The 17,058-nt window shown below is 39.6% G+C and overlaps 2 protein-coding genes across 12 annotated transcripts; one reads left to right on the top strand and one right to left on the bottom strand.

Moving 5' to 3' along the window:
* Positions 1 to 420: 420 nt before the first annotated feature.
* On the bottom strand, positions 421 to 5,296 carry rmi1 (RecQ mediated genome instability 1). The gene is made up of 2 exons (XM_033017650.1): positions 4,982 to 5,296; positions 421 to 2,528 (listed from the first exon to the last, which is right to left on the bottom strand). Exon 2 carries the CDS (start codon positions 2,478 to 2,480, stop codon positions 549 to 551), a length of 1,932 nt encoding a protein of 643 aa, XP_032873541.1. The 5' UTR covers positions 2,481 to 2,528; positions 4,982 to 5,296; the 3' UTR covers positions 421 to 548.
* Positions 5,297 to 5,460: 164 nt separating this feature from the next.
* hnrnpk (heterogeneous nuclear ribonucleoprotein K) lies at positions 5,461 to 16,427 on the top strand. Of its 11 annotated transcripts, none has more exons than XM_033017659.1 (15): positions 5,461 to 5,576; positions 7,671 to 7,764; positions 9,122 to 9,219; positions 9,363 to 9,419; positions 10,521 to 10,564; positions 11,513 to 11,585; positions 11,736 to 11,849; positions 12,198 to 12,326; positions 12,726 to 13,060; positions 13,540 to 13,591; positions 13,907 to 13,922; positions 14,012 to 14,079; positions 14,610 to 14,779; positions 15,387 to 15,459; positions 15,905 to 16,427. In XM_033017659.1, the coding sequence occupies exons 2-14, from the start codon at positions 7,716 to 7,718 to the stop codon at positions 15,415 to 15,417; spliced, it is 1,236 nt and encodes a 411-aa protein (XP_032873550.1). In that variant the 5' UTR covers positions 5,461 to 5,576; positions 7,671 to 7,715; the 3' UTR covers positions 15,418 to 15,459; positions 15,905 to 16,427. The 11 variants fall into 11 exon arrangements, with proteins under 11 accessions (XP_032873550.1, XP_032873548.1, XP_032873546.1 ...); XM_033017657.1 differs by having other exon boundaries at positions 11,727 to 11,849; XM_033017655.1 differs by having other exon boundaries at positions 7,671 to 7,788.
* The last annotated feature ends 631 nt before the right edge of the window (positions 16,428 to 17,058 follow it).

Genomic DNA, 17,058 nt, shown 5'->3' with positions numbered 1-17,058 from the left:
AAAATGCTGGTGAAACTCAGCGGTTGAGGCAGCATCTACACAGCGAAGGAATAGGCGACGTTTCGGGTCGAGACCCTTCTTCAGAATGATGTCGTTGGGGGGGGGGGGGGGGAAGAAAGGAAATGGTGGAGACAGTAGGCTGTGGGAGAACTGGGAAGGGGAGGGGAACGAGGAAGAAAGCAAGGACTACCTGAAATTGGAGAAGCCAATGTTCATACCGCTGGGGTGTAAACTACCCAAGCAACATTTTGGAAACGGTGATCAAGTGCTTAGAAGCAAAATAGGTACAACATGTAGAACTGCCTTTGTATGGGTTAGCATTTTCTATCAATATAATCTTTTATATCCGGTGAAAAATTGGACTCTTAATAAACTAAAGGATGAATTCCACTCTGCTTGAAGTTTAAAACTGAATAAATATAAAGTAATTAAAAAAAAACTTTATTTTTCAGAAACAAATTTCACAAATAATTCAAAAACATGTAATTTTAATTTGATTAAACTGATCTTCCAAACCTGTCATGTAAGAGTACATGGCAATAACCTATTTAATCTAACACAATCCTTTCTTCATTTACACGACGTTTCAATGCTTGCACATCTTCAACACTTATTTCATGGAGAGTCACAACCTGAGCAGAGGCAAGTGCTGGATTGAATTCAATTATCATCAGGCAACAAAGATCCACTAACTCCTGCTGGCATTTCTGTAACCCTGCAGTTACTTTTTTCTGTTTGGTGGGACATTTTATTGAGACTCTCATTTCATCTACTGAGAAACCAATCAGACTTCTCAAAATATCATCACTAATTTCTATATCCATGTAGGCAGTACCATCTGATATTCTAGCTCTGATGCTCCAAAGACCACTATTACTTGCAAGTTTGTCTAGTAACGTAACAATGAAGCCTTTGACCTGTACCACAGTTATTACATCAGGTTTGTTATTCAAAAGTAATTTTAGATATGTAAACGGTGGAGATTTCAATTCGATAGAATCTTTGGGATATTTTCTCCATTTTGAGTGGCAAGCTTGCTTAAAACTACCGCCATTGCTGGAAGAATTTGTAATTATTTCAGATGTAACGCACACATTTTCAGAATTAGCCACATGAATTGGTCTACTGTCAGATAGCTCACATGCTCTATGCTCTTTGTGTTGCTGTTCCAGAGTGAGAATACTGGTATTTCTTTCCATGGAGTTAATGCTTGATTTTTTGATTAAATTGCTTGATTTTCGAGCATTGAAATTAGATAACATGGAACATTCCTCAGCATTTTCAGTATGTTTATCACTTGTAAAATGTTTAAGATGGCTTTGTAACCTCTGATCACAAGTGTCATCATCTGCTTTTACACTTTGCTCTTGAAATGGGTTAGATTTGCTGTTAGCTCCCATTGTTACAACACATCTTGTATTATTTCCCTGCAGATCCCCTGCTAACACACAAGAGTTAGGGGACTCATTTATTTCTCCAATGGCCTCAATTTCGGCATTAAATTCATCCTGCAAGAACAAATCATCATCAAGTTCATCCAATGGAAACTCATCAAAGTCTTCATCATTATTGTCTAGTAAATCTTTGTTTTCACTCTGAATTTCTCTTGAGCTTTGTTGCCATTGGTTATTCAGAGTGCTGGTTGGCTGCTGTACACCATCTGAGATACTGCTTGAAGTACCAATTTTACTGCCATACCCACTTTCAGAATCTAAATTGGGGTCCATAAACAAGTCATCATCATCAAAGCCAGCTAATAGCTCATCATCTGAAGGACCCAGAAGCTGGGACATCCCATTGGTCCTTTCAGCAGGATGTTGATCATTATTCACTTGTGTTACAGTAGCATAATCTGATTCCCCAATTAACCTTGCTAGTATTCTCTCTTGACAGTTTTCTTTTACAAGGTTCTCCACTTCACCCCCAAGCACCCTCACATTTTCACCTTTAAGCAGCAGGACTCCTAATCGGCAGGCAATGTTACCCAGTAACATGATTTTTGTACCTGTTGCTAGGTTGCAATGAAGGACATGAATAGGTTGGTATTCCATTGCTTGGAGATCCTGGACTCCATCAGTTAATTGCAACATTAACATTCGAGTTGGTTTGGCTTCCCAAGATCTCTGGGATATTTGAGTTGACGTTACTTGTTCATTAGTGATGTCCTTTCCCCTGACTTTCTGCAGCTGGCTGTAAGCAGCTTGACTGACATCAACCAATGAATCAATCTGCACACAGTAAAATCCACTGAGCTCAGTTTTATGTATTTGTGAGATTCCATCTGGCAAAATTTGGTGCTCCAGATCCCGGAGATCAGTAAGAAGCCATTGCTCAAACACTTGTTTGTTGATAAAGGCCTGTGTTAAGGTAGTATGTTGGTTCTCTTGTTCAATCCACTCTAAACATGCCTGAAGCCAGTGAGAAGGGACTTTGAGGTGCCACGTTGCTTCCAGCCACTTTTCTACTCTTGCAGAAAGCATTTTAATTTTCCAAATTGAATTTAGCGGTCTTAAAATCCATAATGAAACCTAAAGAATCACAAAAAAACTGCATTGAATTTACTAACATCACAATTTTTGTACTCTTTCCAAGTTATGAACATTTTAGTAAATTTAAATGTTTATTTAAGTTTCCTTAGTATGTTTTTTTCCCATTCCTCCCACAAGATGTGGCTTTTTCTGCAGGTTATGTAATTGCTAGTGCACTAATTACTATTAACGTTTTTTAGTTGCATATGGAAACATTTTTACATATCTAGTAATGTGATGAAAAGGGTATTTCGCTTTTTAAGGCACCCTAGCTGTCAGATTTATTGCCTTAATCTGACAGCTTCTCCCTTACCATTCAAAGCACCTTTTATAACTGGAATTATGGGAAGAATCAAATTGTACTCATGAAACATAAATCCCACTCACTCATCACATGTGTATGTTTGGGTGAGTTTCACCTGCTGAGTTTCTCCAGCATTTTTGTCTACCTTCGATTTTTCCAGCATCTGCAGTTCTTTCTTAAACATGTGTATGTTTTTTTCTGTCTGCATTAATGATTGTGGCAATAAGATCAACTTTCCTTTCAGAACCTGACATTCAATGCAGTAAACTATAAGGTTCAATGCTACTGTTTCAATAACGCAAGGGAATTCAGGATTCCCCAATCAGCACACAAAAAACTAGGAATTCCATATCCAACTCCCATACCTTTGGTACAATTTTCTTTATTACTTTGCGTGCATGAGAATAAGTAAAGGTGAAATTCAACCCTATCCAATTCCCGATTTATCTCTTGGATTCAATGCCGAATCATCAGGGCTGGCCTTAAGCCGATTGCTCCCAATTGGGCCCCGCACCTAAGGGGGGGGAGCGCTAGAGTAATCCAAAGCTCCACTCTAGGAGACGCGGTGAACAATACAGGGAGGGCCGGGCCGGGATTTGGAGCAACGTTTACAAACCTCGGCCTCAGCTCACATGCGTTCGCCCGGACCCCGGCATCCGCTCCCGCCGCCGGCCCTCTCCCTCCCTTCTCCTCTTCTCTCCTCTTCCCTCCCTTCTATCCTTCCCTCCTCTCCCTCGTCTCTCTCTCATTTCCCTTCTCTCCCTCCCTTCTCTCTCCTTCCCTCCCTCCCTCCTTTCCTCCCTCCCTTCTCTCCTTCCTGAGCTGGATGATCAGCCATGATCATATTAAATGGCGGTGCAGGCTCGAAGGGCCGAATGGCCTACTCCTGCACCTATTTTCTATGTTTCCCTCCCTCCTTCCTTTCTCTACTTCCCTCACTCCCTTCTCTCCCACACATACACCACGCGCGCACACACACACATCACACAGACAACTAACATACATACACACACACACACACATACAACTAAGTTAGGATGGGGTGGAAGCCCAAAAGGTAGGATGGGGCTGAAGCCCAAAGTTTAATGCCTGGACGGGTTTTTCGCCAATAGTTATTGGTTTGCCAGGATCTAGTTAATTAAATCACTTTTTTTTCATTTCACAGTCACTGAAACAAGTGGTATTGTAACTATGTACTTTTCAGAGGTGATCTGCACATTTTTGTTAGGCTTACAAGTATGCAATTTTATATTAAAATGTAGCTTAGACCTGTTTGGTCCATTAACTCGCAGGCACTTTTTAAGCGCACATTTTGATTACTTTCCATTTTACCATAGAGATATAAAGTCTATAATAGACTTTATTTGTATTCCTATGATTCTACAGACCTTGGCTGGGAGCCTGGGACTCGCCAGAATTGTTCCCAATTGGGCCCCGCACCTCCTAAGGCAGGCCCTGTGAATCATTGTATCTACCTACGACAAGGCCACACAAAAAATTGCCCCATGACGAACGCTGCCATTTACTTATCACCTTACTCGAGATATACATGGCAATATTTCAGGCCAATACCGTCAAAAGTTGTTTCCAGCGTACTACCTTTCGTGAAGGGTGGTTGTTTCATATGATGCACATTTCTAATTATATGATACGATAGAACTTTATCCCAGGAGGGAAATTGAAATTGATTTTCTCAACTTTCCCGTATCTGTAACGACAGATGATATTGGGACCCATCAGGTCAATTAGACTGTCCTGTGCAGAGAATGTTTCAGGTTGAGTGTGTTGATGAAAGGTATTATCTATGTCTTAACTGCTCTCTCCATTGAGAATGCCCTAACTACCCAGTGTTATAAACACGACCTGGTGGAGGAACTAAGCGCGTGGAGAACCTGCTTCAGGACAAAGAGAACGGAGCAGCGGACGAACGTAAAATACACTGCAATCATACAGCACCAGTTGAACTACGCCGCCATTGTAATTGTCAGAGGAAAGTATTTAAACCAATGTAGCGATGGAACCTATTGAAACATCTATTTATTAATCTATGTGGATTAATAAGGGAAACAGATAAATTAAAGCAATGTCACATTCGCGCGATATTTCCCATAACGACCACCACTAAGCAGATACAAAGGTTGTCACCAACCAAGGTCCACAACACGGCCGCCGCTCCCTACTCCAGCGCGCTCTCCGCCATTAGACCGCAGCGCCCAGATGCGCGCCAAACACGCGGCAGCGCCGCCGAATATCGCGACGCGTATTCGCCGTCCGTTGGCGCTTTAGCCTAAGCGCCCTCCAACAAAAAAAAATCTCTGAAGAAACATTCATGTTAGTCGACATTTCTTAACGTCGGTGACCTTGGTTATAAGCAGTTATTACAAGTGAATAAGGCTAAAAATCTCAGAAGGAATCATGTTTAATGTATTTTATGCAAAGATACTCCGCTCTAATACCTTTGATTTTATGTTATAATTTGATTAAAAAAAAGCGACAAGAGTGCAGATTGTGTGACGCCTACGATTGACGCGCGTCTCAGCGAATGGCAGCAGGCCGTGTCCCGAGTGACGTCAGGAGTGTAAGAGAATGCTTTGTGTCCGGACCAATCAACGCGGGCCTGAAGGGCGGGACGTGCCGCAGCTGGGGCTCCTGGGTAAAACGCTCGCCACCGCGCCACAGCGGTCCATTTTGCTTCGCTTGGGTCTAAAGCTCAGCTCCTGATCCTTTCGCAGCTGGTATCTGAGGTAAGTAGGGAGATTAAAGACGCTCAGTTCGAATTTATTCGACGATATTTTTAAAGCAAATGTTATTTGTTACTCATTAAAAAGAAACAAATATCGGTATTGTGATTTTGTGCGAAGTACAATTGAGGCACGCATTTCTACCGTGATGTGGGAAGTTGGGGGCGGTGCAGGGCGGCGCGGCAGACATTTTAGGTTTAGTCAGCTCTTATTCACGCCAATACTTGGCGTATCGTAAGATGGTGGAAATGCGGATTGTTTTCAAAATAATTAAAATTGATCTCCGTCCGCCTCAACGTCTTCCAAAACAAAAAAGTCGCCTGGAATGCGGGCCTGAAGTGATGTGTGGCCTTGGTTAGAACCTGTGCCGTCGTAATTGTTCACGGACTCTTCCTCTTTGTCAAGTCACGAGATAAATGGCGGCGGGTTTAGTCAACTCCCCTCTCAGCGCAAAATAGAGGCAATCGATGCGAACCTCTTGGCTGGGCTGCCGCGCCGCCATTTTAAAGGGTGGCGGTTGATTTTGGAACGTCTCGGCGGTTCTGGAAGCGCTTTGGTTTCGATGGGGGGGGGGGGGACTTTGGCCTGGGGGAGGGGGGGGGGTGTCGTGCCTGAGGAGATATGGGGGGGGGGGGGGGGGGGGTGTAGGTGGTGCCGAGCCGGTGGGGAGGAGGGGGGGGGAGGGAATTTGACCGGGGCAGCGCGAGCCGCCGCGCCGGAAGTAACCCCTTCGCTCCGCACATTTCGCTGTCTCATAGTCGGCGCCATTTTAAGGTGAAACGTTGCAGCCGTTGAGCGGAGCAGCGATGGCGCGAGTGTAATAATCAGCGATCTGCCTGCGTTGCCCCGTCTTCGCGGAGAAGTTCGTAGCGACAGAGACCGTTTTCCGTCGGCTTAATCTCGCCACCTTTAGAGTGGCTGCTCTGGTTAGGGTCGTAATATGTTTACTCCTTAATTATGACCCTTGTGTATTTCATGTTTTGAGGTGCACCCATTATCCTAACGGCGCTCGGGCTGCCGGAATTAATCAAGCGCTTTCGCGTTTTGTTTCCGCCACGCGTTTAATTTCCGATGTGAACAATTAGAAATGTTCCATCTGTCCAGATTTTCTATTAGCGCGTTGTTCTGATAATAGCTGGGGAGTTAGTTTCAGCTGTCAGTGGTGGTTCTGGGTGGTGTCTGAATGAATCTATTTATTTAAAAAAAAATAAAAAAAAATAAATAAATAAAATTAAAATTATACCACACTGGGAAGAATTGGGTAGTGGAGGTTTAAAAGCTTTGAAATAAAATACTGAAACATTTTGGAATGTGACATCAATGATTGGCCTTATATAATATATTGGCGTGTAGGAAAGAGCTACGGATGCTGGTTTACACCGAAGATAAGACACAGAATGCTGGAGTAACTCGGCAGGTCAGACAGGATCTTTGGCAAGAAGGAATGGTTGACGTTTCGGATCGAGTCCCTTCTCCGGTCTGAAGAAGAGTCTCGACCCTCTGAAGTTTAGATCCCATGGCTAACTTTGGATCTTATGTTTTCAATGCTTGCAATTAAGTAGGATGGCAGAATTCAGGACCCATTTAATTATGGAAATAATAACGTGAATGCCTTTGTCAGCAATTTGTGTAATTATTTCCATTTGACAAGTATGATAATGTAAGCACGTGTTGATTAATTAAGATTCATTCTACTCGTGTGCTTGATCGACAGTACAAATTGTTGGATGGATAACATATTTGGCATAATGGTTTTGTGGTGGTAGCAATGGTATGTTGTAATTCTGAGCAATATCCAATTGAATTAAAATTTTAATCTACACTAATTACTCCATCGGTTAAAAATCTATTCAACCTGATGGTTCAAAAAATGAACTTGCAAGAACTAGACAGCAATCTCATAATAGTTGAGTATTTAGTCTGCTATTAAACAAATACAAACATACAAATGTAACCCATTGAACACCATGTCAGTTTGGGTGATTTTAATGGTTAAATTTCATGATGTACTGTTGGGGCTTTAAAATGCCAGTGTTTTTAAGGTGAAGGGGACTGAATGGCTCTACAGAATAACTTGGAAAATATCTTGTCTTACAGGCAAGCTGCATTCTTACGTATTCTTCACTTTACTTGAAACTTACAATGGAGACTGATCAGCAAGACATCAAGTATAACAGCCCAGAGACCAACGGTAGTAGTCTTAGCCCTGGTTCTTGTATGTTTTCCTTTTTTTTCCATTTATTATATAGCTATTGATTTAAGGGCTGATTTAAAAACTAGCATAAGAACATTGCTTGTTTTTTCTATCGGTCCTCTGTATTGTTATTGGCTGTTTTAATGAATTGATGAAATGTGCAGTTTTAATCAGTGTTTTACAGACCAATCATAAAATGAACACCTAAGTGAAAGCCAAGGCTAGGAATGGCATCTCCATGCACGAGTATAAGAGGAAATTGGGTAGCGCAAAGCTTATAATGGATGCAGTAGGCCACAATATTGGTAACAAGTTGTTTTCCCTATCTGATCACAAAACTTCCCTTGCATCCCATTCTGATTTTGAACAGTTGACTCCCCTGTCCCATTCATTGGTAATAACTTCATCCTGTATTCAGGGTGTATTCTCAACTTTCATATAGGACCCATTTTAAAGCACATGAGTGACCTTCTACATTGTTCATCCTTAGCCATTCTTCCATCCCTTTATCGATGGGTGTTTGTTCTACGTAGACTGGGGTTCACATTCAACTTTTGCTTCTGTTATCCACAAGTGTGGTCAGACTGGTTTCCATTTTAGGTTTGTATATCAGATCATTAAATCCTTTGTGTGTGCCCTTGTATGCCCGTGCGAACAACCCAGCTTTCAGTTTATCCAAGCTCTGCTTGCATGGATTCCACTTCCCCGTCTGTACTCGACTTGAATTGTCCAATGGTTTACCAAATCCCTTGTGGTTTAATAACCATTGATAACTACTCTGGTTGTGTTATTTGTTGCTCTGTAATTTCCCCTTGGTTTGATTTATTTCCATATTAGCCCAGTCCCACTTTTTATTTCCAGTCCGCATTAAAGAAGTAAATTATTGATTGGTTCTTGTCAGAAACTTTGGTCGCCACTGTTTCATGTCTGAAGTCGAATACCCTTCCATTGTTAATTGTTTGCTGTAAAAAATAGATTGAAGTTGGCTGAAAAATTAGGCTCCAGGTACAAAAGAATGAAGAGAATGCTGCGTTTAATACTTTCTAAGGTCTAAATTTCTTAATCTTTCTGTTCTCTACACAAATGCTGACTAACCAGCTTCTGTCATTTTGTACTCAAGCTTTTGTTGTTGCTCGTCTCGTTAACTAGAATTAAATGTGATTAAAATTTGAGAAACTTTGTAATTATGAGACAAGTTAAATATGTCCATATTTGTCATGGCAAGTCATGTAAGAAATATGTTGCAATATTAAACGGGTAAGTGGAAGTAGCATGATCTGAAACTAAAGTTAGTGTGCCAAAAACATTGTTCGAAGCTTGATATCTTTTTTTAAAAAACGCACAAAACTTTCAGGCAAACGTCCTGCTGAGGACCATGATGGAGAACAAGCCTTTAAGCGGTCTCGGAATAATGACCAGTGTGTGGAACTACGGCTTCTCTTGCAAAGCAAGGTAAGATGGCCTTTTCCAGTTTCCAGCATACTTATCCTGACTTTCTAATGAATGATTGATATGAACACATCAATGTGTTCATATCATAGTAATGTGTTGTCAACACATTTGCTGAGGATACCATTATGATTTTGTTTTTTAAGAATGCTGGTGCAGTGATTGGAAAAGGTGGCAAAAATATCAAGTCATTGCGCACAGACGTGAGTATATATCTATAGTGTAGGTTAAATTCATTTAGATTATGCATTTTGTCCAAAACAATAGTTGTAATGTTGAAACCTTCAAAATTATAATTTGTAAATGCATTACTAGACAGTCAATGAAATTGGGACATATTTTAAAAACTAGTTAATAATGCTGTTCTGGGAAGTCTATGGAAGTCATTTATAATAATGTGTGTGAACCATTAAGCTTTCTTTACAAATGTCTGGGCTGGTTCTGAGGAGATGATCATTTTTTTAAGCTAGAGTGCAGTTTAAATTTTTATCATAGATGAGTTTCATGTAAGGTGTCCATAATTGTTTAGTTTTCCTTCATTGTAGCATATCCTTACTATGTGAACTAAAATATTAAATGGAGAAACATTGCAGGTGGCTGGTGTAACCTGGAGTGTCCCAGAGTCAGAACTTAATTTTTTTTTTAAAGATGTCCATCTGTTCTTGCTTCAACAGCTATTCAGATGTACGTGAAGGACAAAGACTGCTTTATGTAAAGAAGAATGCTTGATATGAAATTGGGTATAGAACAGTGTTAACTGTTTCCATAGATAATGGGAGGCAATGTTTCGTTAAAAATGAAGCTAAACAGAATTTGAGTAACTAGTATAAATAGATGCCCATTAGCAGCTAGGTTTAATGTTAAAGTTGTGTTGAATTACTCAACATAGTTTTTCCTTTATGAGGAATATTGTTTAACTGTTTTTCTTAAGTGCAGTTATGAAGTTCTTCCATTGTTGTGTAGTGTCTTCAGAAATCTGTACAAAGGATATATATATATATATATTTATAGAGTGATGAGAATAGATTTTATAATATAATTCAATTAAAATTTACTCCTTTTCCCCCCTCTTCCCTCTCCTTGTTTTTTTGGCCATTTATCTCCGTTGCCCTTGTACTGGATCGACTTGTTCCCTGCGTTGCCCATCATGACGTTGACCCATCTGTCCCTTGAACACCCATCTGAATACCCTGGTTGGCTATGCCCATAATGTGCTCAAATGCCAAATGGGCACCAATACCTGAACGTCACTGAATGCCCTTGCCCAATGCCAACAACCACGAACGCCTTTGTGACCAATGCAGTACAATGCCAGTGTATCAGTCCCAGACAGCAGTGGCCCCGAGCGGTATGTCCCAACAGTTTATGACTCACTGCCTGATTAGAACAAGGAATTGTATCTTATAACCTGAATTTGTTGTTATTAATTAGTAGCCCCTTATAGAAAGTGTACTGTTCAAGTTATTTTCTGTCTATTTTCCCCATTTAAGTCTTTTGTGGCTGGTCTTTATTACGTGAGTTGCCCACCCAGAGCAATCCACTAATTCATTTTAATGGAAGGAGCACAGCTTCAAGTGTTGCATTTTTGCTGCATTGTTAATCATTTGTTAAATCTGCCTTTCTTGCACTGTCCTTGTGGCCCACCTTGCTCCCTCTTCCACCCTCCTACCACCCCCTCCTACCACCCCACCCCCTGCCCCACCCAGACACACCCATTACCTATCATAGTTTTCCAAGCTAACTATTGTCACCCACTACCAACTTTCATTTGTTCTGTCTCATTGTTTTGTCTTTTGTTTTGTATTGATTTCTTACAGGGGCATAGTAGTGCTGTTTCCACAGCTAGTTTCTTAACTTTTCTCCAAATTTCTGTCAAACACCTTTTTTAATACTGTTCTCCATGATACTCACATACCTCTTCTGCTTTTGCCTATGAGAAGGTGTGCCAAAATTGCTAATTTCCAGGGGATTCTCAAATTTCTGGTGGTGGGAAAAAATGAATTTTCCACTTTTCTGCTCTCAGCTATTCGTCGTTTTCTTGCCCACTTAATCTGAGCCCTTCCAGTTATCCTTTTTTTTTTTACAAAACTGATTTAATTTGAAATGTTAATAATTATTTAAATTTGCATGTTTACTTGTAAATATTTATAATGGGGTTTACTAAATATTGTGTAAAATTAATTTTAAAGTAATGATATTGATATTGACATTGTCTCAGCATGCTATGAATGGCTTACTCACTTGTTTATTTTCCTTCCTCCTTAAATCGTTAATGGTTTCAAAAAATGATTGGCAGCATATTGAGTATAAATGCAGATATTGAAACAATTGGTGACATATTATCGAAGATCATCCCAACTTTGGAAGAGGTGAGTTGAGTTCAGTAGATGGTTTTGGTTAAATAAAAACTGGGCTTTTGCTCCTTCAGCTTATCTAAGCCTGGCATTTTAATTTTAAGCAGGTTCATTTACTATAGTTCAAGAATTTTATACTTTGTTGTGAAACTTTTGACCCTACAGTACCAGCACTATAAAGGAAAAGACTTTGACTGTGAACTACGTATGTTAGTTCATCAGAGCCAAGCTGGAAGTATTATTGGTGTCAAAGGAGTAAAGATAAAGGAACTAAGAGAAGTAAGTTGTGTTTTAACTCCTTTGGAGTAATTTTAAACATTAATGGAGCATTATTTGCCACCGGTGCAGTGATTTTTTTTGTATACAGTTCAGTACAAGTATTGCTATTCATAAGCACTTAGATATAACTTGGATAAACATTAATGTACCACCCCCCCGTCAGACTACATTTACTCTGGGCGGGCGAACGAGCTGGACCTGGCTGCGAGCCCTGAATATCATTGTCACTGGCATATGAGGTATGGCTAGGTTATCCAATGGCCATTCTAACTATCCAAACTAATGACCATTTGTTATCTAATCCCTTAATAAAATAAGTGCTTGAACTGAAATTCTCCTTCTTTTCAGACCACACAGACAACCATCAAATTGTTCCAGGAATGTTGTCCTCATTCAACTGATAGAGTTGTTCTCCTTGGTGGAAAGCCTGATAGAGTGGTTGAATGCATCAAAATTATCCTAGGCTTATTGGCAGAGGTGGGTACTATTTCACGTAAAGTCAAGAGTGTTTTATTGTCATTTTACATGTGCGACAAAGCATGTAATTGGCCATTTGTTTGTTGGGCACTGCAGAGTAAGGTTGAGTTACCGTACAAGAGCAGAATTTGTCTTAATTATTCTTGTGCAATTAGTTGCATTTATGGGGCAGTTATTGAAGTACAGATCCTCTGGGCTATGGCAGAGTTCTGTTCCTGTGAACATTTCAGTATCTGCAAGTCAATGCCTGCTGAGAAATATTGTCCCATAGGAATAGCTGGTCTAAAAAAGTATTTTAAATATTTGCCATTCTTAATTATTCTTGACTGTTTTAAACAGATATTGCTGTTGAAAGTTTAAAGCCCACACTGATTTACAATTTAAAACATTTTTTTAAAGTCTCCGGTCAAAGGACGTGCTCAGCCATATGATCCAAATTTCTATGATGAAACCTACGATTATGGTGGGTTTACGATGATGTTTGATGACAGAGGAAGACGTCCTGTTCCTTTCCAAATGCGTGGTAGGGGTGGACCCCATCCTCCTTCACCTGGATATGAACGTAGGGGTCCTATGGTAATGCCAAACAGGGGTGGACGGCCCATGCCACCACCGAGAAGAGATGCGTATGATGACATGAGTCCACCAACACGTAGGGGTCCTCCACCTATGCCACGCACTGGAAGAGGTGGCAGAGGTGGCCGTGTTCTTCCCCCGCCACCTCCACCCAGAGGGTGAGTTTTTGAATTAATGTTGGTAAGCTGAAGATAGTGTGAACGGTAATTGTAATAAGTGTGTGCTTCAAATAGTTGTGGGGTTTTTATTTGTGGGTAGCAAAATTATGTTGAATTTGTATTATTTTCATATTGAATACTCAGCATTAGTTAAAATCACTGTTTGCTTCTCGTACCCATTCAAATGTATGGCTGAGACGTAAAGGGTTCTATGATAAAATATCTACCAATATGCCATTGGGCAGTCTGTAAATATTATATTTGTGTACTATGAACGGGATATACCATAACTAGTTCAATCAAGATAAGTTGTTAACAATGAACTTGCCGGGGACAGTTTAAATGGGCCCAGGTTGAAGTAAAATTAATAGAACCATTTGTTATATTTCTTGACACCAAACTGAACCATCCTGACTTGCCAAAGTAGTCTGGATTTGGGGCAGTTGATGTGTTTACAAATAGCTCCCATTTCATTGTAGTGACCGTACTCTCTATGGCAGGAACAGAATGTCCGAGCGATACGATGGCATGGTAAGTCAGATCTTCTGCAACAAACTATTCTTAGAACAATAATCAAATGTGTGTCAATTTATAATTGTGCGATACACGTAGGTATTTGTGCAGAATTAATTGATATTTGAACTAGATTATCTTCAAACCTTTTTAACAAACTAACATGTAGAATTACTAAATGATGGTGAACACTAGATAAATAGTGGGAATTTTATAACTTAATCAAACTTCTAACATTGTAGCTTATGGGTTGTGGAAATAATGCCCTGTTTGTGAAAACAAATGTGTTAATATTGTCCATTTCTTTCCTTCCTCTTCACGTGGCTTGTACAGGGTGGGTCTGGATATGGTAAGATTGATTACAATCCTTTATTATTGTGTTCACTAAGCACAAGTTCAACAAGTTCCTTTTTGGGTAACCCTTTTCCCCCTTTTCAGGTGGCCGTGGTGGATATGGAGACTTGGGAGGGCCAATTATTACTACACAAGTCACAATCCCCAAAGATGTAAGATTGATCATTTTATTATTTTCCCATTGATCTTTAATCTATATGCATCTTTTCTGTTTTGACTAAAATTGGAGCATTTGAACACACCATAAGATCTATTGGGTTATCGATTGCATTTTTAAATTTACCTCGCATCTAATTCCTAGACGAATAAATATACATACATGTAAATAAAAGCTCCCAGGATTTGTAGTATTTTTGAATATATACAGTTGATCTGGTAATACTTTGAACTGAATTCCATATGAAGCATATCGCCAACATTTAGTATTATGTAGAAGGATTTACTAATAAGCAGATGTATAATTTGTTTTGGTGCCACTGAGCTAGCTGCATTTTCCCTTTAGAACTAGGTTCACCAGCTACAAAAGCTGTCATGAATGTCAAGTTAATAATTATTTTTGAAACACTAAACATACCTAAAGATGTCAAATTAAATAGCCCACTTGTATTTCCTCCTTAGGATGTTTTGTGTAGCAGTAGTGGTCTGAATTTGTACAATAAGTAATTCCTTTGCACTTCTACAGTTGGCTGGTTCTATAATTGGTAAAGGAGGTCAGAGAATTAAACAGATTCGTCATGAATCAGGAGCATCTATCAAGATCGATGAACCACTTGAAGGCTCTGAGGATCGCATAATCACCATCACAGGCACACAGGACCAGATCCAGAATGCACAGTATCTGCTGCAAAACAGGTAAGTAATTACTTAATGAACTGTTTGTGTACCATAATGTGTACTTTTAACGTGCTTCACTGACACTTGTGCATCTTTCACATTTCTGAAACCTTCCTAGATCTGCTTTTAATGTTAAATCGGTGACATGCTTTATTGCAACAAATTCCGTAAATGGCATCTGCTGTTTTAATTGTAAACATGCCTTTTGTGAATCTGATTTGTTTTTGCCATCACTAGTTAATATTCAATGAGATTTCATTGTTAAGTGTAGATGATCAGTCAACATGTAATGTGGTCTGGTTCTGTGTGGAAGACTAGTGATTTTGTTGTTTTGGACAGTTGGATTGACAACAAATCACAGTCTGCCATATAGCGCAGGTCATAACTCTCCAGAAAGTTCTTAATTCTTTTATTCCAATAAGTTTTAATTCTTCCAAAAGTTCTGCAACAGCAAACTACCATTTTCTGTTCATCTTGCTGTGCTGTCCTTTCATATACGCAAGCTTTGGTTAACTGAAATTTTAGTGCTGGGTCGAATTGATCTGCACTCGCATCCGAACATTCATTGAAAACAAAAATGTTTGGTCAAATTTGTTTATTTTTTTTTTACCTGGTTTCTCCCCAGTGCAGCTACAGCAGCCGCTTTGCGCACTTAAGCTGACCGTGCGTTCAGATACCGCAGCTCCACACGAGAAAAGGTCAGTTTGTTAGTGGGAACGTTTTTATTTTGGTGGTGGAAAGGGTCAGATTTGGGGAATTGAATTTGTGAACAATTGGGTGTGCAACATTGCTGTTGACATCTGAAGGCAAATATTTCCTTTGGAAGTTCAGTATATCAAAAAATTTCGACCCAGCACTAGTGAATTGTTTTAATTGCATGATGTGAGCGCAGTTTCATTTTTAATATTGGATAGCTTTTTTGATCAAGATTAGGTAACATTCACAAGCATTTTATGGACCTGTTGCAGTGAAATGCCTTAAGCTCATGTAGTTTGTAAATTAATGTAAACTTTAAACCATGGGTTGGTGGCTTGCTATTGTTTTGTGCATTTGAATAAGCTAGTAATGTGGGTCAAAGTAAGGTGAGGGACCTTTATAAATGCTTCACAAAGCTAATCATGTCTTTTCCCCCCCCTCCCGCAGTGTGAGGCAGTACTCTGGGCAGTTCTTATAAAACAAAGCGGAGAAGATTGAAGGATCGCTGCTTTTTTTGTCACTGCTTTTGTTTGAAGAGCCAACATTCCTCTGCTTATTTAGATCACACTGGAAGCATTGATTATATTCTGCTTTTGATCATTTGTAATGTTTTAATTAGTGAACCTTAGCGCAACTTAGACAGTTTGAATTTTCCAAAAGTGGAGTGGATTCTGGGCTTTGTTTTGTTCTAAATGTTTCAGTGGGTTATTGTATTTCATGTAACTATGGTAACATAAGATGTACACTGTTTATGGACAATAGTGCTGGTAGTTTAAATGTGCCAGATCCATTCAGTACATGTGCAGAATGCAATCTTGTTTTGTAAGGAACATTTTATGGTTTTTAAAATAAACTAGGTAAACTAAACTCGTGTATATTTTGCTTGAGGATAGATTATTCACCATACTTTTGCCAGCTGAGAAACTGACAGCAATTTACTGGTTAGTAATTAAACTGGATGAACTCCTGACTCTGTTTAACTTTTTTTAATTGGAATAATTTCTATTGCTTCTGCTCACAAAATTTGTCTTCCACTAATAGCATCATTAAATGTTATCCTGATTTGCTCAAGTTACCCTTGAGGTCCTTTTAATCACTACTGTAACCAATGCTGTGTAAAATGACACTTATTAGATGGTTATAACCTATATGGTTACTTATAACTTGGAATGATCAGTTTTATAATTGTGCTGAGATGAAATTGCAATGCAGTAAGTTAAAATAAACACACTGGAGATAAGATCTCATTGTGAGTGAGAGATTTGCAACTTGATTTAGGGGTGGTTGGACTGGGTGCCAACAACGTTCCTCTTCAGTTACAATTTAACTCGTTCCTGGCAGTAGTTACCATTGACTAGTTCCAAATGCTGTTCTATTAAGCTGATTGGGGAACATCTGGGTAATGTAATGATTTGTTGGAGAACTTGGACCAAGTCCAGGACTGGTGTCACATTGGATAGAGAGTTAAGAAATTCAGGTTTTGTCATACACACTTGTTCATAGAAAATAAGTGCAGGAGGAGGCCATTCGGCCCTTTGAGCCAGCACCGCCATTCATTGTGATCATGCCGTACCTGCTTTCTTCCCATCCCTTCGTGCACG

The sequence above is a fragment of the Amblyraja radiata genome, chromosome 3, assembly GCF_010909765.2.
Source record: "Amblyraja radiata isolate CabotCenter1 chromosome 3, sAmbRad1.1.pri, whole genome shotgun sequence".
Taxonomy (NCBI): domain Eukaryota; kingdom Metazoa; phylum Chordata; class Chondrichthyes; order Rajiformes; family Rajidae; genus Amblyraja; species Amblyraja radiata.
The sequence above is the reverse complement of the archived record's forward strand: the minus strand, read 5'-3'. Positions and strand labels throughout refer to the sequence as shown.